The sequence below is a fragment of the Tetrahymena thermophila genome (genome assembly GCF_000189635.1).
Source record: "Tetrahymena thermophila SB210 genomic scaffold scf_8254751, whole genome shotgun sequence".
Lineage (NCBI taxonomy): Eukaryota > Ciliophora > Oligohymenophorea > Hymenostomatida > Tetrahymenidae > Tetrahymena > Tetrahymena thermophila.
In genome coordinates, this window is record NW_002476511.1 from 60,109 (window position 1) to 77,570 (window position 17,462).

Consider the following 17,462-nt stretch of genomic DNA (forward strand, 5'->3'; position numbering starts at 1 on the left):
CATTTTGTGGTTATTTTAGTACATTTAAAAAAGAAAGCTGTTTAGATGGAAACTAATCTATTATTTTTAAATTAAATTTATAAATTTAATTGTAAAATAATCTTTTTTGTCAGTTTTATAATCAGGAAAATCTCTTTATACATTTATATCATAAAATAACTTTTATTTAAAAAATGTATTTAAATGTATTTTTAGACTATTTATATTAGAATATATTTTTTTTTTGAAAGAAAAATAATGACTGTAACAAAAGAAATATGGGGGTTATTTGTTAATTATCCTTACTAAATTTAATAAAAGGATTAATATAATTATAAATTTTAAACAAGTCAAATATTTTTTATTATTGAGCGGACCCCTATTTTATGATAAAAAAATTGTTGAAGGAATTTTTCAAAAATCAGTTATTTTTTTCTATCTTTATTGATGATGAATTATGGTTATTTTATTTACCTTTGATATTTTTTAATGGCATGAAAACAAAAATGGGCATATTAGAATCTATCAAACCAAGAAAACCTAGCTTTGAAATAACTATTCCTTAAACCATAATCGAAAAACCTTATTAATTTAATAAGCTAGAAACGACAGTCTAAGCATAGGAACTGTAAGTAGAAGAACTCGATATCGTTTTTGAAGATTAATTTATACCTCCAATTAAACTTTAGCTTATTAATGTTTAGTTTTTTTAAACTAAATAAACTTATTAGCACAAAGAGTTAAATTATATGAATCCTTCATAACAGCTTGTACATTCTTTTTTGCTACTTCCACTGCAAGTTTAACATGATGAATGACAAGGAATACATTTTTCTTTGCTTTTAATAAATAATAAAATAATAAGTAAACGTAAATTTTATTTGCAAAATATTAAATAAAAATATTTAAATCATTATATTTTATAAATAAAGTATTAATATATTTATTTTTACCTTATAAAGAAAGCAATACTTGTATCACAAATGCCACATGATCCATCTGGAAATATATGGTAACCTTCTTAACATAACTAACAACTTGAGGAGTTTAAACAAATTTTACAATTTGGTTAGCATTAATCACATTTGTAAATGTTTTCAAAATATTTATAGAATCCATTTTAGGTATTACACACTTTGCAAGACCCATCTGGAAATAATGAGTAGCCTATAGAACATTCCTAGCAATTAGTAGAATCTTTACATACTGAGCAGTTAGATTAGCACTAACCACATCTATCAACATTCAAAAAATATTTATAAAATCCATTTTATGTATCACATATTTAGCAAGACCTATCTGGAAATAAAGAATAACCTTTAGAACATACCTAACAATTAGTAGTATCTTTGCAAACTGAGCAATTAGATGAGCATTAACCGCATCTGTCAACTTTCAAAAAATATTTATAAAACCCATTTTATGTATCACATGTTTTGCATGACCCGTCTGCATATAGATAATAACCTGTTTAACACTGTTGACAATTATTAGAGTCTTAACAAACTTAACAATTAGTTTAACACTTTCCACATCTATCGACGTCTTAGCGATATTTATAATATCCATTTGATGTATCACAAGTTTTGCATGATCCATCTGAAAATAGATAAAAACCTGTTGAACATTTTTAACAGCTTGTAGAATTTTAACAAACTTCACAATTTGATGAACATTAAAAGCATTTATTACCACTTAAATAGTATTTACTATTACATATGCATTAACCATTAACAATAGTTGCATTAGGATCACATTTGCACTATTTATTAATAGTATCAACTTAGGCAGAGCTCGGACAAGAATTATTGCATGTTTTATCAAACTGGAGAAAATTACCTTAAATACAAACTTAACAAGTTTAACCATCTATGCATTCACTGCACTTAGAAATACAGCATTAACTGGGATCTTACTTAGAACAATACTAGCAATTGGCAGAGCAATAAAGGGAGTTTATATTTAAAAGGTAGTAGTTAGAGCCCTTCATTAAATAAATAGTTGATCCCTATTTTATTTATCATCAATAACAAATTAAGTAACATAGTTTAATATAAAATAAAAATTTACTTTTTGAAAATTGGAGATGAAGAAACTATTCGGAACTTAATAATAAGTTGAAGGTGATTAGAAAATCAATTTAACATTAATATTATCAAGCAAAGAATTATAAGTAACCGAATAAAGGTTCCTTTAGATGTATACATTATTCTATTTAAATATATTCGTAAAGCTTAATTTCAAAAAATAAAAATTATCTACTTACTTCATATTAAAATAAGTCTTAAGGATTAGTAATTGTTAGTAAAGTATCTCCTGAAGGGGTATTTTGAATAACATTTAGTGTTAGCGCATCAAAAAAGGTATATTATTAATTATTATAATTATATCCAAAAAGTAAATTTTTCTATTTTATAAATAAAATCAATCAAATTAATTTAATATAAAAAGTAAATAATATACTCCATTAGAACTAAAGACCTTAGATATAATAGCATTGTTAGTATCACTTATACCAAGGTCATATATTTATGAACATTTAAATGTTACTTAACTCATTTTTGCTTTACAAAGTGATTTATTTAATAAGAAAATATCAAAGTTTAACTATTTTAAAAAAATATTTTTTAGTTATTAATTTTATAAATTTAAATAATAATTAATCTATTTTATAATTAAAAATAATTCTTTAACAATATCGAATTTTTAATATTTCAGCTTCTTCAATTTTTTTTATTTATTTGGATAAATTATATAAAAATTAAAATATTTCAAATTATTAAATTGAAAATATTTAAAAAATTTTTTTATTTAGTTTTTTGATCATTTTAAATTAGAATTTAAATCAAATTTGTGAAAAGCAAGCTGACTAATATTTAATAGATGATTTAATGTTTAGTTATATTAGCTATTTTGCTAATAGAACCAAATGTGAGAAATATTATTCTTTAATTACTTAATTAATTACAAAATTCTGTTAATTACTGTTTATAACTAAGTTAATTAACATCAATTTTTATTTCTTTTTCTAGTTATTTCTTACTTTTAATTAATTGAAATTAATTTTGATAATTTCCCTAAAAAATATGCATTTGACTGCTAATAACAAAAATCCATAGAATGAGTCGTACCAAATATCATTAATTTTATATAGAAGAGAAAACGTAAGTAACATATTTTTAATTTTTCAACTAAAAGAAAATTAATTACATCATATAAAATTAGGTCTTTAAGTCCAGAAGGAAAGTCCGTATATAAAATATCTTTATATACTAAGTAATTTTAATTTATTGTTACAAAATATTATCTAAAAGAATAAGTGCCTTTACTAATACAATCATTCGATGTTTGTAAATCTTAAAGAGAAGTTCCTTTAACAAGTTTACAAGAATCTGAAACACTATTTATGTAATAATAATACTAGCCCTATTCATTTTAGACAGAAAATTAATTACTTTACCTTTTTCATTTCTAAAAATTAATTTTACATATCTTCTAACAAATGGATCTTCGCAGTTTTAGCTATTTTTAAAATTCAATCTTTACAAATACCCTTATTTGCTACTAGTCAAAATACTAAGATCGATGAGTTAATATTCTTTAGTTCCAATCTAAAAAAAATAAAGCAATTTATTATCCTTTTTTTAAAAAATAATGTTCGATATTTTTTCATAATAGATTAGTAAAGTTTTACATTTTCTAGGAAATATTAGCTTGGTTAACCAGTTGAACTTTATTATAAATCACTAAAATCATTAATTAAATAAGTGTAGACTATATTTCCACTCTCATCCAAGACGCTATACCTCCATGTGCTATCAGAAGTAGCTTTATAAATAATTGCATTAGTTTCCTAATAAAAGACGAAAAGCTATTTAATGATTCTAATTAAAAAAAAATGCTATACTGCTATCAAATAAACTTAGCTAGAAACTTAAATAGGTATTTAATCTTAGCAGTAAATTAAATTAAAAGCAAAATGAATGAGTAAGAACACTATTTGCGTCAATATTTTAATCATTCTATAATCCTAACTAATTTCAATTTATTTACTTCTTTATTTAAAGAGTTTTGATATTTTATTATTTGTTATTTTAATTAACCAATATTATTATTTGTACCACCAATTTACTTATTAAGTAAATTTAAGCAAATATAACGATAACTATTAGTCTATCTACCTATAAATCAAATCATTTCTTTTACTTAACATTTAATTTATACACAATACATTTTTTTCACGTGTTATTAAACTTTCTTTAGTAATAATACTCAATATCATGTTCTAAAAAAACAATGAATGCAGTAAGCGAGGCAGTTTATTTTGTTTAAACTAAAATAACTTATGATTAATAAATTAATTTTTATTCACATAAATTTGTATCGACTTGTTTGATGATTAAATTATTTCTAATTAATTGAAAAACTAATATTTCCATTTAAATTGTGAATACTTACATTTTTAAAAAAATTTAATTGTAAATTTGATGAATTCTAATTAATTATTCTATTTTAAAAAATATAAAATGAAAATATTTTAATAAATTAAACAAAGTTTGAATAAATTTATATTTTATATAATTAATGAAAAATAAATAAAAAGTAATTTAAAATACAATACCAATAAATATATCATCAGAGATAATCCAAAAGTTGTATAAGTAATTATTTAATAAACAAATCTATTTAATCTTAATTCATTTTTTCTTTACATAAATATCATAAATTAGCTATTGACCATTTAATGAATTTTCAATATTAATAATCAATATCATCAATCTGTAAGATTAGATAATAGGGTTAAATTTGTTTTAATTGAATCAAATATCTTTGTGTATTTTAATTTTAATTGAGAGAGTAGATTTTCTATTTATTTATAGTTATTATATCCTGAAAAATATTTTAATAGCAACAATTTTACTTTTGTAGCTTTTTTAAATTTAAATTCCTCAATTATTTGATACATTTGATAATAAAATTAATAATTAAAAAATATTTTAATTATAAAAAATAAACTATATTTCTTAAATTTATTTTTAAAAAAGTATTAGAAATAAAAATAATTTAAATTAAATAAATTATATTTCTCAAATAAATTTATTAAGAAATTAGATTTTCAATATGAATTACTATAATTTATTTAATTAACATTTAGCTATCCAAAATATCCGCATTTTAATAATTAAAGTGAATTTTAGTTTTAGTTAAATACTTTGAAATTATATTAACTAACAGGCCTCCCGACTAATTAGATTAAATTGCGAATTTATATATTCTTTTTGGTTCTGTTAAAATATATTAAATAATTCTTCCTTTCAAAAAAAAGAAGAAATAAATACTCTATCTATTTTTTGTTTATTTCATTATATTATAATTATGTTGTTAAGTAGAATAAATTAGAAGAAGAGATAAAAAATAAGTCAATTATTGGTAAAAAATAAACATGAACAATATAGAAGACACTTAAGTTGCAACAAGCAACCATAAATTGCTTTTGAAAGCTTCTGATTTGTATTATGAATCAAAAATAGATGAGAGTATGGACATCTTAAATTAAATTTAGACAATAGAAATTTTAGATAACTCTGATTAGGCACTTTATAAAAGATATTTATTGCTAAATCTAATGGCTTAAGGCAATTTATAACAAGCAAGAACCTTAAGAGATAAAATATTAGATGAATATTATGAAATATTTTCCATAAAAAAAAAGGATGATAATTAAAGAAAAGTAGACATTTAAGATATCTTGTTATTTATATGTATACTTTCTAATCATGAGAGATTTCTATTTAATGTCTTTTAAAGGGAAACCACTGAATAGCTACTATACGATCTTTAACTTACCTTAAAATAGCAAAATTCCAATTTATCGTTGCTCGAAAATATTTTATGCTAATTGTCTGCAAGTTTATACTATTCTATAGAAGATTTTGATGAATAAAAATTAAATCATGATAATCTAATTGAATCAATTTCTGGTAGATTATTAGAAGATTGTTTATATTATGTACTTTCTTCATTTATGAGGTATAATCCTTTTAGGAAGGAATTTGTATCAGAAGTTTTTGAGAAATGTGCTCATAAGCTTTATTAAATAAATCCATAACACCCTTTAATTTGTTACAGTTTAGCAATTTATTACTATAATAATAACTACGATATAGCTTTCGACTACTTTTAACAAGCGCTTGAACACTACAATAAAAATCCTGTTTGCAATTCTATTTTTTTAAAGTTTTTGACTTAATACTAAAAGCAATAAGAATTCGAGTATTATTATCCATAAATTAGCTCTATTAATCTTAATAATTATAGAGTTGCTTTGGCTCATGCAGAGTTTTTAGCAACAAATTATTAATAATAGGATGCAATTGAAGTTATTCTTAACTCACTGAGATTGGCTAGTGATAAGACCATAATTTAATATGATTACAATTACTTTCATATTGAAGTCTAAAAATTTCTTAGCTAAGATTAATTAAGGTATTTATATGAATCTGCTATAAAATATGGGTATGATAATTATAGCTTTTATGAAAAATTATAAAATATTTACATGGAGATAGATGAGCATGAAAAGTTACTAGAAATATCTTTTTAATATATCAAATAACAATAATAGAGAGAAAAAAATGTAGAATAACAAATTTATTACAAGATGGAAAGTGTTTATGAATTATAAAATAATTTAAAATCATATGTAGAACTTTAACTGAGTAAAGAAGAAGATTTTTATAGAGAATTTAAATTTTTTAATTTTACATTTGATTATTAAGTTATAGAATAATTATTTTAAAACTATTCAAGAGAGCTTATTGAAGTAATTATCAAGATAGTGGAATATGAAAGAGAGGACCTTGATATTTCTGAAGGATAAATAGATTAAAAATAATTATAAAAGCTACTTTTTATAACCTATTTTAAATACTAAATAGAGATTAATAATTTACTTCTTAGGTAAATAACATTTAAGAGATAATTAAAAGATATTGCTCTTTTTTAGTAATAATATTTATTGTTAGATTTTTATTTTTGAGTTTTTATGCTTATTAATTTAATTAAATCTATTTAATAAAAAGAAAATCTTAGATTGTTTATTTTTTAGTAAATTGTGAAATAATTTATTTATTTTTTTATAAATTAATTTTTATTACTTTAAAAATCTTTAAAGCATATTGTTATTTTCAGAATTTCATTAAGTAAATATAAAACATTTAGTACTGTGGAAACGTACTTTTAATAAGAAGGGGGAAAAAATATTTTTAATTTTTTTCATATTTATTTAAATTAATTAAAATCCAGGAATTAAATTCTTAATTCTCCACATCCATAAGAATTTAATACCTGGAATTGCTATATATATTTCAATTTAAATATCTATAAATTTATTTATTTTTTAAATTATATTTGATTTTTTTTTTTTAACATTTAAAGCTTATTAAAATTAAAAAAATGAGGGTAAATTCAAGTCTTTTCTTTCTTCATTTGATCTTATCGTAATTTATTTGATTAATTTTATATTTATATTAATTTATCTTTTTTGAATAAATTTAATTAAATTAAAGTTAAATATAAGAAATTAGACCAAAAATTAAAAAATTGCTCCTTGTCTCGCTTAGCTTGCTTCATTTCCCTTTGAATTATTATATTTAAGAAAACAAGGAGAGAAAAAAACGAACTAACTCGTCATTTTGTTTTTTACTCGTCCCATTTCCTCATCACTGGTTTTTATTATGTAAAATTCTAATAATGAATAAAATAAAATTAAAAATTTCATAAATTATTGACTTAGTATTTTATCTTTTTAATAAAAATATACCTCAACTAATTAATTAAGGTTTATGCTACAACTGCTTTATTAGAAAATAAAGTAAAATATTAATAATAACTCCAGGACTTGACACTTACTCCTTATACTAGTTTTATAATATTTGTGTGTATATTTTTATTATTTTAAAATATTTATTTAACTAAAACAACTTTGAATAATTTTTCTGATCTTAATGTTGTGATATTTATGGAAAATGTCATTAAAATTTGATAGAAATAATATTTAGAATTTTTATAAACTTTGGTAATTTAATTTGATTTTTTTTTCTCCTTAAATTTATTTCATAATTAATTTTACTTTAATACAAAATAAAATACACTTAAACTAAACCTTTTGAATTTTTTCATTTGTAATTATAGTTTGATTAAAATATTTTTTGAAATTACTCCCTTTATAAAATAAAATCCTTTAAAAAAATTAGCATTTAATGAATTATTTTTTTCTTTTTAAGTTTTATTTTAACATTAATTGTTAATTAAATTAATAATTAAATTTTCTAATATTGAATTTTTATTTTGTTTCTAAATTCTATTTTATATAAAAACTACATTATTACTAATATATATCTTCATTTATGCTAAAATAAATCATATAAAAACATTTTATAAGATATCTTAAATTTTTAATAGGCTAAATAGTTTTAAAAATAAAGCATTCTTTGGATATTTATTTTTAAAAAATAATATTTGATTAAATATTATTGACATTAGGGTAGAAACAACTAGAAAATCTATACCAAAAAGAGTAAAAAATTACACTATTTTTCCATTAGAGTAGCTCGCAGACTAACCACTAATAACTGCGAGTATAACATAATAGTAGAGAGCTAATAAGCCAATCATTAAGAAAGTTGATATTATTCTTCCTACTTTCCTAAACTTATATAATGATTCTAATATTAGCACACTAACAATGATAAGTGTAGAGTTTATTACCGAAACAAAAACCATCTGTGCTTGATTATATTATTAATCAAAAATTGTTGAAATACTTAATGAGTGAATTATTCTTAGGTAAAAAATACTAAACCTCAAAGGTCTAGAAAGCTATTTATCATGGGTTAAAAAAATGTTAAAAAATTTATGAAAAAGTAAAACTCTCCAAAACAATGATTTTTAAAGAATCTGTTTTTATTTTTCTTCAGAAATTGCAATTTTTTCTTCATCATTAACTTAATTTTAATTTTGAGAAGTTTCTTTTGAAGTTATTTCTTGTATTTGGTTCTGATTGTTATCATCAACTTACTCTTTTTTTAAATTTATAAAGAGCAATTTACTTATTTTTCTGTCTGAATAAAATTAAGATTTCTTATCATCATTTTATTCCTCATTTTCTTTAAGTTTTAAACCATCTACTTGCTATTATTTATTTTGAAAGCTTTAAATGTTTATCTCATGATTTTAATCATATTTTTAGGATGAATTCTTAGTTTTAATGTCCTCAACCATTCTATGATCATCAACATTTTTTAGGCTAGTTTAAGATATTTTATGAATCGATAGAGTTTAGCTTTTGTTGTCATTCTTCTCTTATTATTCTTTTAATTTAAAGCTATCAGTAATTTTTAGATTAGTTTAAAATATTCCATTGTTGGTTAAAATTTAATTATGCAATAAATCTCCTTCAGTTTAAAGTTACTATGCTTATGGTTATTAGGAATTAACATTATTTAATTGAGGAGTCTGAACTACTGATGCTAATGTTTTATAACTATTACCTGGAATTTTGCTATCCATAGTTTTACCAAAGTAGCATAAACCAAGCTAAAGTAGAGTTGCAAAACTTAAAATCCAAAAAATAACATACTCATAGAAGGTATCAAAATGAAGTATATTCTAGAGTCCATCAGAATTGAATGCTGTTTACAAATTTTTATTGTCTAGAACACTTTTTAAATCTTCAGCAATCGTTGTTGGTTTTTGATCTTTACAGACGCAATCATATTTTCCATTTTACGAATATTTAAATGTTGTGCAACTACTTGATGACCAAATTGATTTTTATTACTAAATGCATGTAAGATTGTATTTAGATGGCTTTATATTTGAGAAGGACATTTGTATGTATTTATCTTAGCTTAAATATGAGTTGTTAGAGCTACTTTGTATTACAGGTTTTATAACTGTATTATTAGATATTTAGAAATCAGATGTTGCATTCACTTAAAAGGCTTTGACGTAATTTTAAAATTCATCTGTTTTGTAAAAAGGATTTTGTGTATAGTTAGTGATTACAACACTATAAATACTAGAGTCATTTGATACAGTTTAAGACTATCCATAGTAGTACTTCTAAAGATTTTTTTATGTAACTTACTCGCAACTTAATGAAATTAAATTACCTTTTAATTGAAATTAACCTTGATTTGGGAGAGTTATATTGTTTATCAAATTTCCAATTTAATCTGATATATTCATTTAAGTACTCAGTAAGTCTTAAGGTTAATTATTCACATCAATATTTAGTGTTGTTGAATTTAACATTTTAAAAGAGTCTACTAAATTTTATTAGGCAATATCGTTATTATTTAATAGCTTATTATCACTATTAATTGTAAATTAAGACTATTTATTAAGTACTAAATTAATTTAATTGAGAATACTAGAACTTTGTTATTACTATTAAGTCGCTATAGAAGACTATATCATCGCAATCACTTTATTTGAGTAAGTAGATAAAAAAGATGTATTTGGAAGCTTATTTGCAATATTAATTATTTCCTATATCAGTGTAATCTTTGATTGATTTATAGATGGAAGATTGTAAAGGGTATTGTTTTTAGATATTTCTTCTCCAATTATACATAAATTGATAATAGCATTTCTTGTTGTTTTGGAAGAGCTGGTTATAATTGCTTTATTTATTAAATTTATCAGTGCTTACTCATCTTACTAGTAAGGATCTATATTAAGTTGAATAGTAGAGTTAAATACTGCTAAATTTGAATCCATAGCCTATCCGATCATTAGTGGCTTTCCTGATGGCAATATTGTTGCAAATGATTAAGAAGTACTAGAGTCTTAAATTTATCTTCTTAAAATGTTTTAAGGTACCTCAATTTCTTGTTAATAATCACTTAATTGATTATAGTAAAAGAATTAGTATAATAGAGGATTATTTTAAGTAGTACATCCAGTAAACTAAATTATGAATAGAGTTTATAAGGCTAATCCAGTTTAAGGGGTGACACTAAAAATACAATTTTAAGGAGGTATATTTATTTTAAAGTTTATTATTTATAAACTTGGCATAACATTTTATGGACTATAAACTGAAAATCTAACTTAGATAATTGGATTATCTATTTGATAATCAGAAAAGTAATCCCACAATCTTAATTTTACTTTGAAATAGTCAAATTTAATTAGTCCTACAACAACGTTGTTATAAAGTACAGTGCCTGCATATGTGAGAAGGTTTATTGATATATCTGTGTTATATATAAGCGAAACTGAAATATTATCATTAATATTTACTTTTTCTTATTATAATGGATCATCGAATACAGTTAATAGAGGAGGAATGTCTAGCTCTGCAAACATTAGTATTATTGATTGATTAGCTTATCTTTAATCTTTTTGCCCCATAAAAAAGAATTTCAGAGATTAATAGGGATTAAAGGTTCTTTCTTTAATTATAAGCTTAAGAGTATCTAATTGTGGAGGAAAGGGTCTTTTTAAATAATCATAGCATTTGTTATCACCATTACTTGAAGCTTAATTTTAGCAAGTCCAACTTAGTTATATTCCTTAAGGAGAATTAGGATCTTAAATTTCGTAATCTCTAGCTAAACCTATTAAAGTTATTTTAGACTTATAATCTACTAGTCTATCGTCTGAACCCCCAGAAATCTAAATTAAGAGTTTAGTTTATTCAGGAGTAATTAAATATGTTTATGAGGAACTGATAGCATTATTACTGTGTAAAACCATATTTACCTTATTTTTTATGAGTTTTAAAATAAAAAAAATAAATTAAAAATCTTACTTAAAGATCTAATGCAGTGTTTTAAGGAATAGAGTAAGGTTAGATGTCTACTTCAATTTATTCTCCATTAAATTCATTTTGGATTTAGTTGAGTTAAGGTAATACTTAAGAAACAATTTAGATATCTAAAGGTTCTTAAGTAATTTGAGGTCCTGATTAGTCACAAATTTGTATAAAAAACGAAAAGAAAATTTTCAAATTCATATATCTTTTTTAAAATAAAATAAATAAATTTTTTTTGTTTTGGAATAATTTTTTAATGAGAAATTAAATTAAATTTAAATCATATTAATCATATTTTATTTAAAAATACCTATATATAGGTGGATAGTTGCTTTAAAGGCTTTATACAATAAGTTGTTTAGTCTTTTAGTTCAATGTTTTAAATGTAAGAGTACTATTTTAGTTCACTTTTAGTATGTAGAATAGGTGAACAGTAATAGAAATATCAGGAGGCAATACATATTTGTTTATCACTAAACTTTAACTTTATTGTTAGTTAGTTGTCTAAAATATGGTATTTATAGCTTAAAGAGTAGAGTCGCTCAAACCTTAAAGTGGATCAAAGCTCCATTACAAATAAAAGAAACTTCTTTTGGCATCATTTAAAACAGATTTAACTCCAAAAGAAATGTCATTACATGAATTTTCTATATCATTAAATTGAACTTATACAGATGGTTGCGTTGTTAGATTTTATACTACTGATACCAAATAGAAAGTATCTATATATTTTGTGTATCCTTAGAATTACAGAAAATTGCTTTTAAATCCTAATGTGTAGTTAGCCATAATAATTGCATCATCGCCTATTTATTATTTTATGAATAAATCAAAAAATTTTAAATTTAAATTAATATTTTACTCAATGAAACAACTATTTAGGTTTAACTTATTTCACAGCTAGAATTAGAACCAAGCAACAGATATGTAGCAGAATCAAATATTTGGTCACATGTAAGATTATTTATATTTACTAAATTAGACCCAAATTCAAGTGTTAAAATTGGAGATTTGCTATCAAAGATTGCTTAAACAACAGCATAATTATCATAACTACACTGATAGAAGATATTCCTTTAGTCTTATGGATTTCTACAAATACATTAGCTTCCACTAATTTGCATTGTTTCATAGCAATTTATGCAATTACTTATTTGACTTGCTTAACATAATTTACATGTAGTGCCACAGCTATGACAACCTTCAGAAGAATATAATGTGCATTGCTAACACATGTTCTATTTTATCTAGTAATTATTTGGGCATATTTGATAACATTAAAATTCTGTTGCTGAATCAGAAGTTAAAAATTAATAATAGCTGCTTTAACAAGCAGAACAGTTATTTGAATTACCAATACATTTACTGCATGAAACATCGCATTATTAGCATTCTTACTATTACTACTGTAAGAAGTAACCATCTGGACAAGTTTAGTAGCATTTATAATTTGTATCAGAAGGTTAAATTTTAAGTGGATAAAAAGTATTCTTGCAAGCAGTACAACTACTACCCTTGCAAAAATGTTGGAAACCAATTCGTCAAATCTTATTGAAGAGTTTAAATAAATTTTTGAGTTGATATCCTGATACAACTTTATGTCTACTTTCTATTGATATGTGAATTATCAAACAAATCGAAGGTTAACACAATAAACAATTGAAGATATATGATAAATTTTTTAACAAAATATTACAAAATTTGCTTTTTATTGATTTTACATTGAAAATTAATTAAATCAATATTTATTTAAAGAAATTTCTTTGGTTAATCTATGTTTATTATGTTTTTTCTCTATTGAATAATAAGCACAATTTATTAGAATTATGTAACTCAGAATAGAATAACGAGAATTTAAAAAATGTTTTAATTGAAATATGGAATACTATTGACTAAAATGTCATAAATTAAACAATAAGCCACACAAAAAAGTGTATGAAACAAATCATATAGAATAAAGGAGATTATTTAAAGCAATATTTATGAATAATTGTATCTTATTTATAAATCTTTTGACAAATCAATGAAATTTTTAGTTTTTGTAATTTTTCCTACTTTTTTTTTCAAGTAATTTCATATTTATTAACTCTATTTCTTTTCATTTACTAAAAAAAGTTGTTTATTCAGAAACTAGAAATTGAGCTTTATAATAATATAGTAAAGAAATTTCTCAGATCTGTTTGGACAAAAAGTTCTTTTTCAGTTTCCAACATTTTTAAAATAATAGTAGTAGAAGTACCACTGCAGGAACTACATGAAATGTCACATTGTTTATATTACTAATTGTTATCCAAATAATAACCATCTGGAGATGTCTAATAGCATTAAAAATTCGTTGCTGAATCTGAAGTTTTAAGTGGAAAATAAGTATTTGAGCAATTTGTACAGCTTACAGAAGTCCCATTACAAGTTTAACAGGAGACATCTCATTTTTAACATTATTATTGTAGTAGGAAATAACCATCGGGACATGTTAAATAACATTAAAAGTTAGTTGCTGAAGGTGTAGTTTTAAGTGGGTAATAATTATTTGCGCATACAGTACAACTTAAAGAGCTGTCACTGCAAGTGTAGCAAGATGCATCACATTTTAAACATTATTAAAAGTAAAAATAATAACCATTTGGACATGTTTAGTAGCATTAAAAATTTGTTGCAGTGGGTGAATCTTTAAGTGGATAGTAAGTGCTTGAACAAGTAGTACAGTTTGTAGAAGAACCAGTACAAATACTGCAAGAAGCATCACATTATAGACATTAGTTTTGTAGAAAGTAAGATCCATTAGGGCATATTTAGTAGCATTAAAAGTTAGTTGCTGAAGGAGAAGCTTTATAGGGGTAATAACTATTTGAACATGCAGTACAACTCAAAGAGTTGCCTGTACAAGTACTGCAAGAATCATCGCATTTCAGACAATCTTATGAAAATTAATAGTAGCCATCTGGGCATGTCGAATAGCATTAAAAATTAGTGTCTGAAGGCAAAGTTTTCAATGTGTAATAATTATTTGAGCAGGAAGTACAACTTGTAGAAGTTCCACTACAAGTACTACAAGAGGGATCGCATAACTAACAGACCTATTCAGTAGAATTTTAATCAACTTAAGCAAATTTATTGAGACTACAAGTCAAGAAACAGTATTTTTGTTTCTAATCCAAATTATAATTTTAAATGCAAGAAGAGCACTTACCAGAATTATCACATGTCAAACAACCAATTGGACACTAAATATTTAAATTTAAAATTTAATTTAATGAAATATTAAAGTTCATAGATTTAAGTTAATTTTTAAATGCTTCCAGTTTATTTTTCTGATTTAATTAGAAGAAGAAGAAAAACTAAAATATTAAAAATATTTACTTAAAAATAAACTAATATCTCTATATCACCCATTTTGTTTTAGGCATTACCAGGAGATAAATATGTTTGAATACAGAATTAACTAGTAACATTATTCAAATTAACAAAATAATACTAAGTAGTTCTAAAAAAATTGTTAATATTGCAATATTATTGTTCATTTAGTGAGCTAGCTGGTTTTCCTAACTCACTTAGATAATAGTTTGGTAAATCAAAAGCCTAAATTGAGAACTAAAAGTTAACACCTGGATGTTAATAATAAAATTAGCCATAGGTAATTTAAAAATATGAAATAGGCTGCTTTCCATAAAATATGATACGAGCATCATTTTAACTTCTGTCTAAATTATTCGGATTTATTAAGAAGTTTGAATTACATTCTTATTGTTAAAGACTTTAGTTGTAAAAAAAGTGGTCATATCTGTCAACTTAAGTGACAATAAATTCAGAGGAAAGTGATGTATTTGAATCGAAAACGCATTGATATCCTATATATTGTTTATTTGTTAGCAAAATAAGTAAAAATATATTTTATTCTTATCTATACCTTAATAGGCTTTTGGAGTTACTAATTTTTAAAGTAATTTGGAGCAATTTTAAGCTTCAGAATGAAGAAGAGTAATCACAAACCAAAAAATAATTTTACAAAATGATGCTTTCATTATTTAATTATGAAAAAATTGGTTTAAAAATAATTTTCTTTGTCTCTAAAGTTAAAATTCTGTTAAAGAACTACTTTCTTTTTTAACTATTTATTATGTTAAATTTCAATTTAACTAAACATTATTAAAAGTGAAATAAGATCATAAAGGTGATGAATTAATAAATAAACAAAACTAATAAATAAACAAACAAACAAACTAATAGTCTTCAAGTTTTTAATTTAAAAAATTGGATGTTAAAATCAGAAATTAACTAATTCAAAATAATTAAATATTAAAGCAGTAACTTAAAAAAGATAAAAGCTAATTTAGGTATAATTTTATTTACGTACTAAATTTTATTCGTAATATTGATGGTATTGTGACTTTGTTAAAAAATAATTAAAGTATTAATCTAAATTTTGGGAGAATAAATCGCTCAAGCACATTTCTAATAATTAATTTAACGCTTAGTTTTTCAAAAAAATTAATTAATACTACTTACAATTCATCTAACTAACTAAGATCAGCCTATTACTTAATTTGATTTACTTCTAAGCAGTCCCTATTCTCAAAATGCGCGATTAAGAATCAAAATTTAGATTTAGTTACAAATTACACTTGCAAATATTGCTTTGTGTCTTTCGCTTTAAAATTAATTAAAACAATATTTTATATTGATTATGAATAAAAAATGATCGATTTTTAAATAATATTTTTGATTTATATAGAGAAATTCTTAGTTTAGTAAAACTGGTTATAAAAATAAAATATTAATCAACAGTAAATACACAAAGAAGTAATAAAATAGTTAGTAACTAATATTTTAACAACTATTTTCTTCTTAAAAAATCATTATTAATTCTAAGTAATATAAAAAATATTTGTAAATAATCTAGAGATTTATTGTTTTTTCAAGCTTCCTAACATTTTTTTTCTGGTTTTTTAAATAAGACATGGTATTGTATTGATAGCTTTATTTTATGATTTTTAATAACTTCTAAAATAACTTGTTCTTAAATGAGCTTTCTCTAAATAATAGAAGACATTTATATACTTTTTGATGTAAATAAGAAAGATCTTCTATTTAAAAAGAAATTCAACATTAAATTTTACTAAAAAATATTGATTTGCTACAATAAAATGCTCTTATATAGGTTTATTAGCCACAAAGTTATTAAATATGATTGTTAGTAATAAAATTGTTGGCATGCTAAAATATTTACTAAAATTTAAATAAATAAAATTAGAATTTTTATATAAAGTTTTTATATGAAAAATAAATAGCCTAATCTCTCAAATTTAAGATTTACAGATGTGAAAAAATAATCTATTGGGAATTTATTCTTTTCAAATATTAGCAACCATTTATTTTATGATTCCTAATTTAGTTTTTTTTAAAAAATATGGTATTTAATAATTTTACCAAAATAATAAATCCAAATACTATTCCATAAGTAATCACTGAACTAATTTAAATTCAAGCACAAAAAAGAATATAAAAAAATAGAAAACTTAAATATAATCAATAAAAATCAAAAGGTTCTTGAATATTAATCCAAATAAAAGACTAATCTTTTAATTATTACTAATTTGTTTATGATAGAATAAATTGGCAATGACTTTGCCCAACGAAATATATATTTGAATTATCAATA

The 17,462-nt window shown here is 22.5% G+C and overlaps 6 protein-coding genes across 6 annotated transcripts; 3 read left to right on the plus strand and 3 right to left on the minus strand. All coding sequences in view use genetic code 6, as the record gives it.

The window, feature by feature from the left end:
* Positions 1-485: 485 nt before the first annotated feature.
* On the plus strand, positions 486-797 carry TTHERM_000942771 (hypothetical protein; the record flags this gene model as incomplete). The annotated part of the gene is made up of 1 exon (XM_012796286.1): positions 486-797. One exon carries the CDS (start codon positions 486-488, stop codon positions 795-797), a length of 312 nt encoding a protein of 103 aa, XP_012651740.1.
* A 165-nt stretch (positions 798-962) lies between these two features.
* TTHERM_000942773 (Sex-determining region protein) lies at positions 963-1,463 on the plus strand (the record flags this gene model as incomplete). Its single annotated transcript, XM_012796287.1, has 1 exon — positions 963-1,463. The coding sequence occupies one exon, from the start codon at positions 963-965 to the stop codon at positions 1,461-1,463; it is 501 nt and encodes a 166-aa protein (XP_012651741.1).
* Positions 1,464-1,697: 234 nt separating this feature from the next.
* On the plus strand, positions 1,698-2,069 carry TTHERM_000942775 (hypothetical protein; the record flags this gene model as incomplete). Its single annotated transcript, XM_012796288.1, has 1 exon — positions 1,698-2,069. One exon carries the CDS (start codon positions 1,698-1,700, stop codon positions 2,067-2,069), a length of 372 nt encoding a protein of 123 aa, XP_012651742.1.
* A 3,330-nt stretch (positions 2,070-5,399) lies between these two features.
* On the minus strand, positions 5,400-6,266 carry TTHERM_000942777 (hypothetical protein; the record flags this gene model as incomplete). Its single annotated transcript, XM_012796289.1, has 1 exon — positions 5,400-6,266. The coding sequence occupies one exon, from the start codon at positions 6,264-6,266 to the stop codon at positions 5,400-5,402; it is 867 nt and encodes a 288-aa protein (XP_012651743.1).
* A 2,134-nt stretch (positions 6,267-8,400) lies between these two features.
* Positions 8,401-13,038, minus strand: TTHERM_00942800 (REJ domain protein; the record flags this gene model as incomplete). The annotated part of the gene is made up of 4 exons (XM_001031021.2): positions 8,401-11,751; positions 11,801-12,008; positions 12,114-12,609; positions 12,666-13,038. 4 exons carry the CDS (start codon positions 13,036-13,038, stop codon positions 8,401-8,403), a joined length of 4,428 nt encoding a protein of 1,475 aa, XP_001031021.2.
* Positions 13,039-14,229: 1,191 nt separating this feature from the next.
* On the minus strand, positions 14,230-15,825 carry TTHERM_00942810 (hypothetical protein; the record flags this gene model as incomplete). The annotated part of the gene is made up of 3 exons (XM_001031022.3): positions 14,230-15,027; positions 15,164-15,651; positions 15,711-15,825. 3 exons carry the CDS (start codon positions 15,823-15,825, stop codon positions 14,230-14,232), a joined length of 1,401 nt encoding a protein of 466 aa, XP_001031022.1.
* Between the last annotated feature and the right edge of the window lie 1,637 nt (positions 15,826-17,462).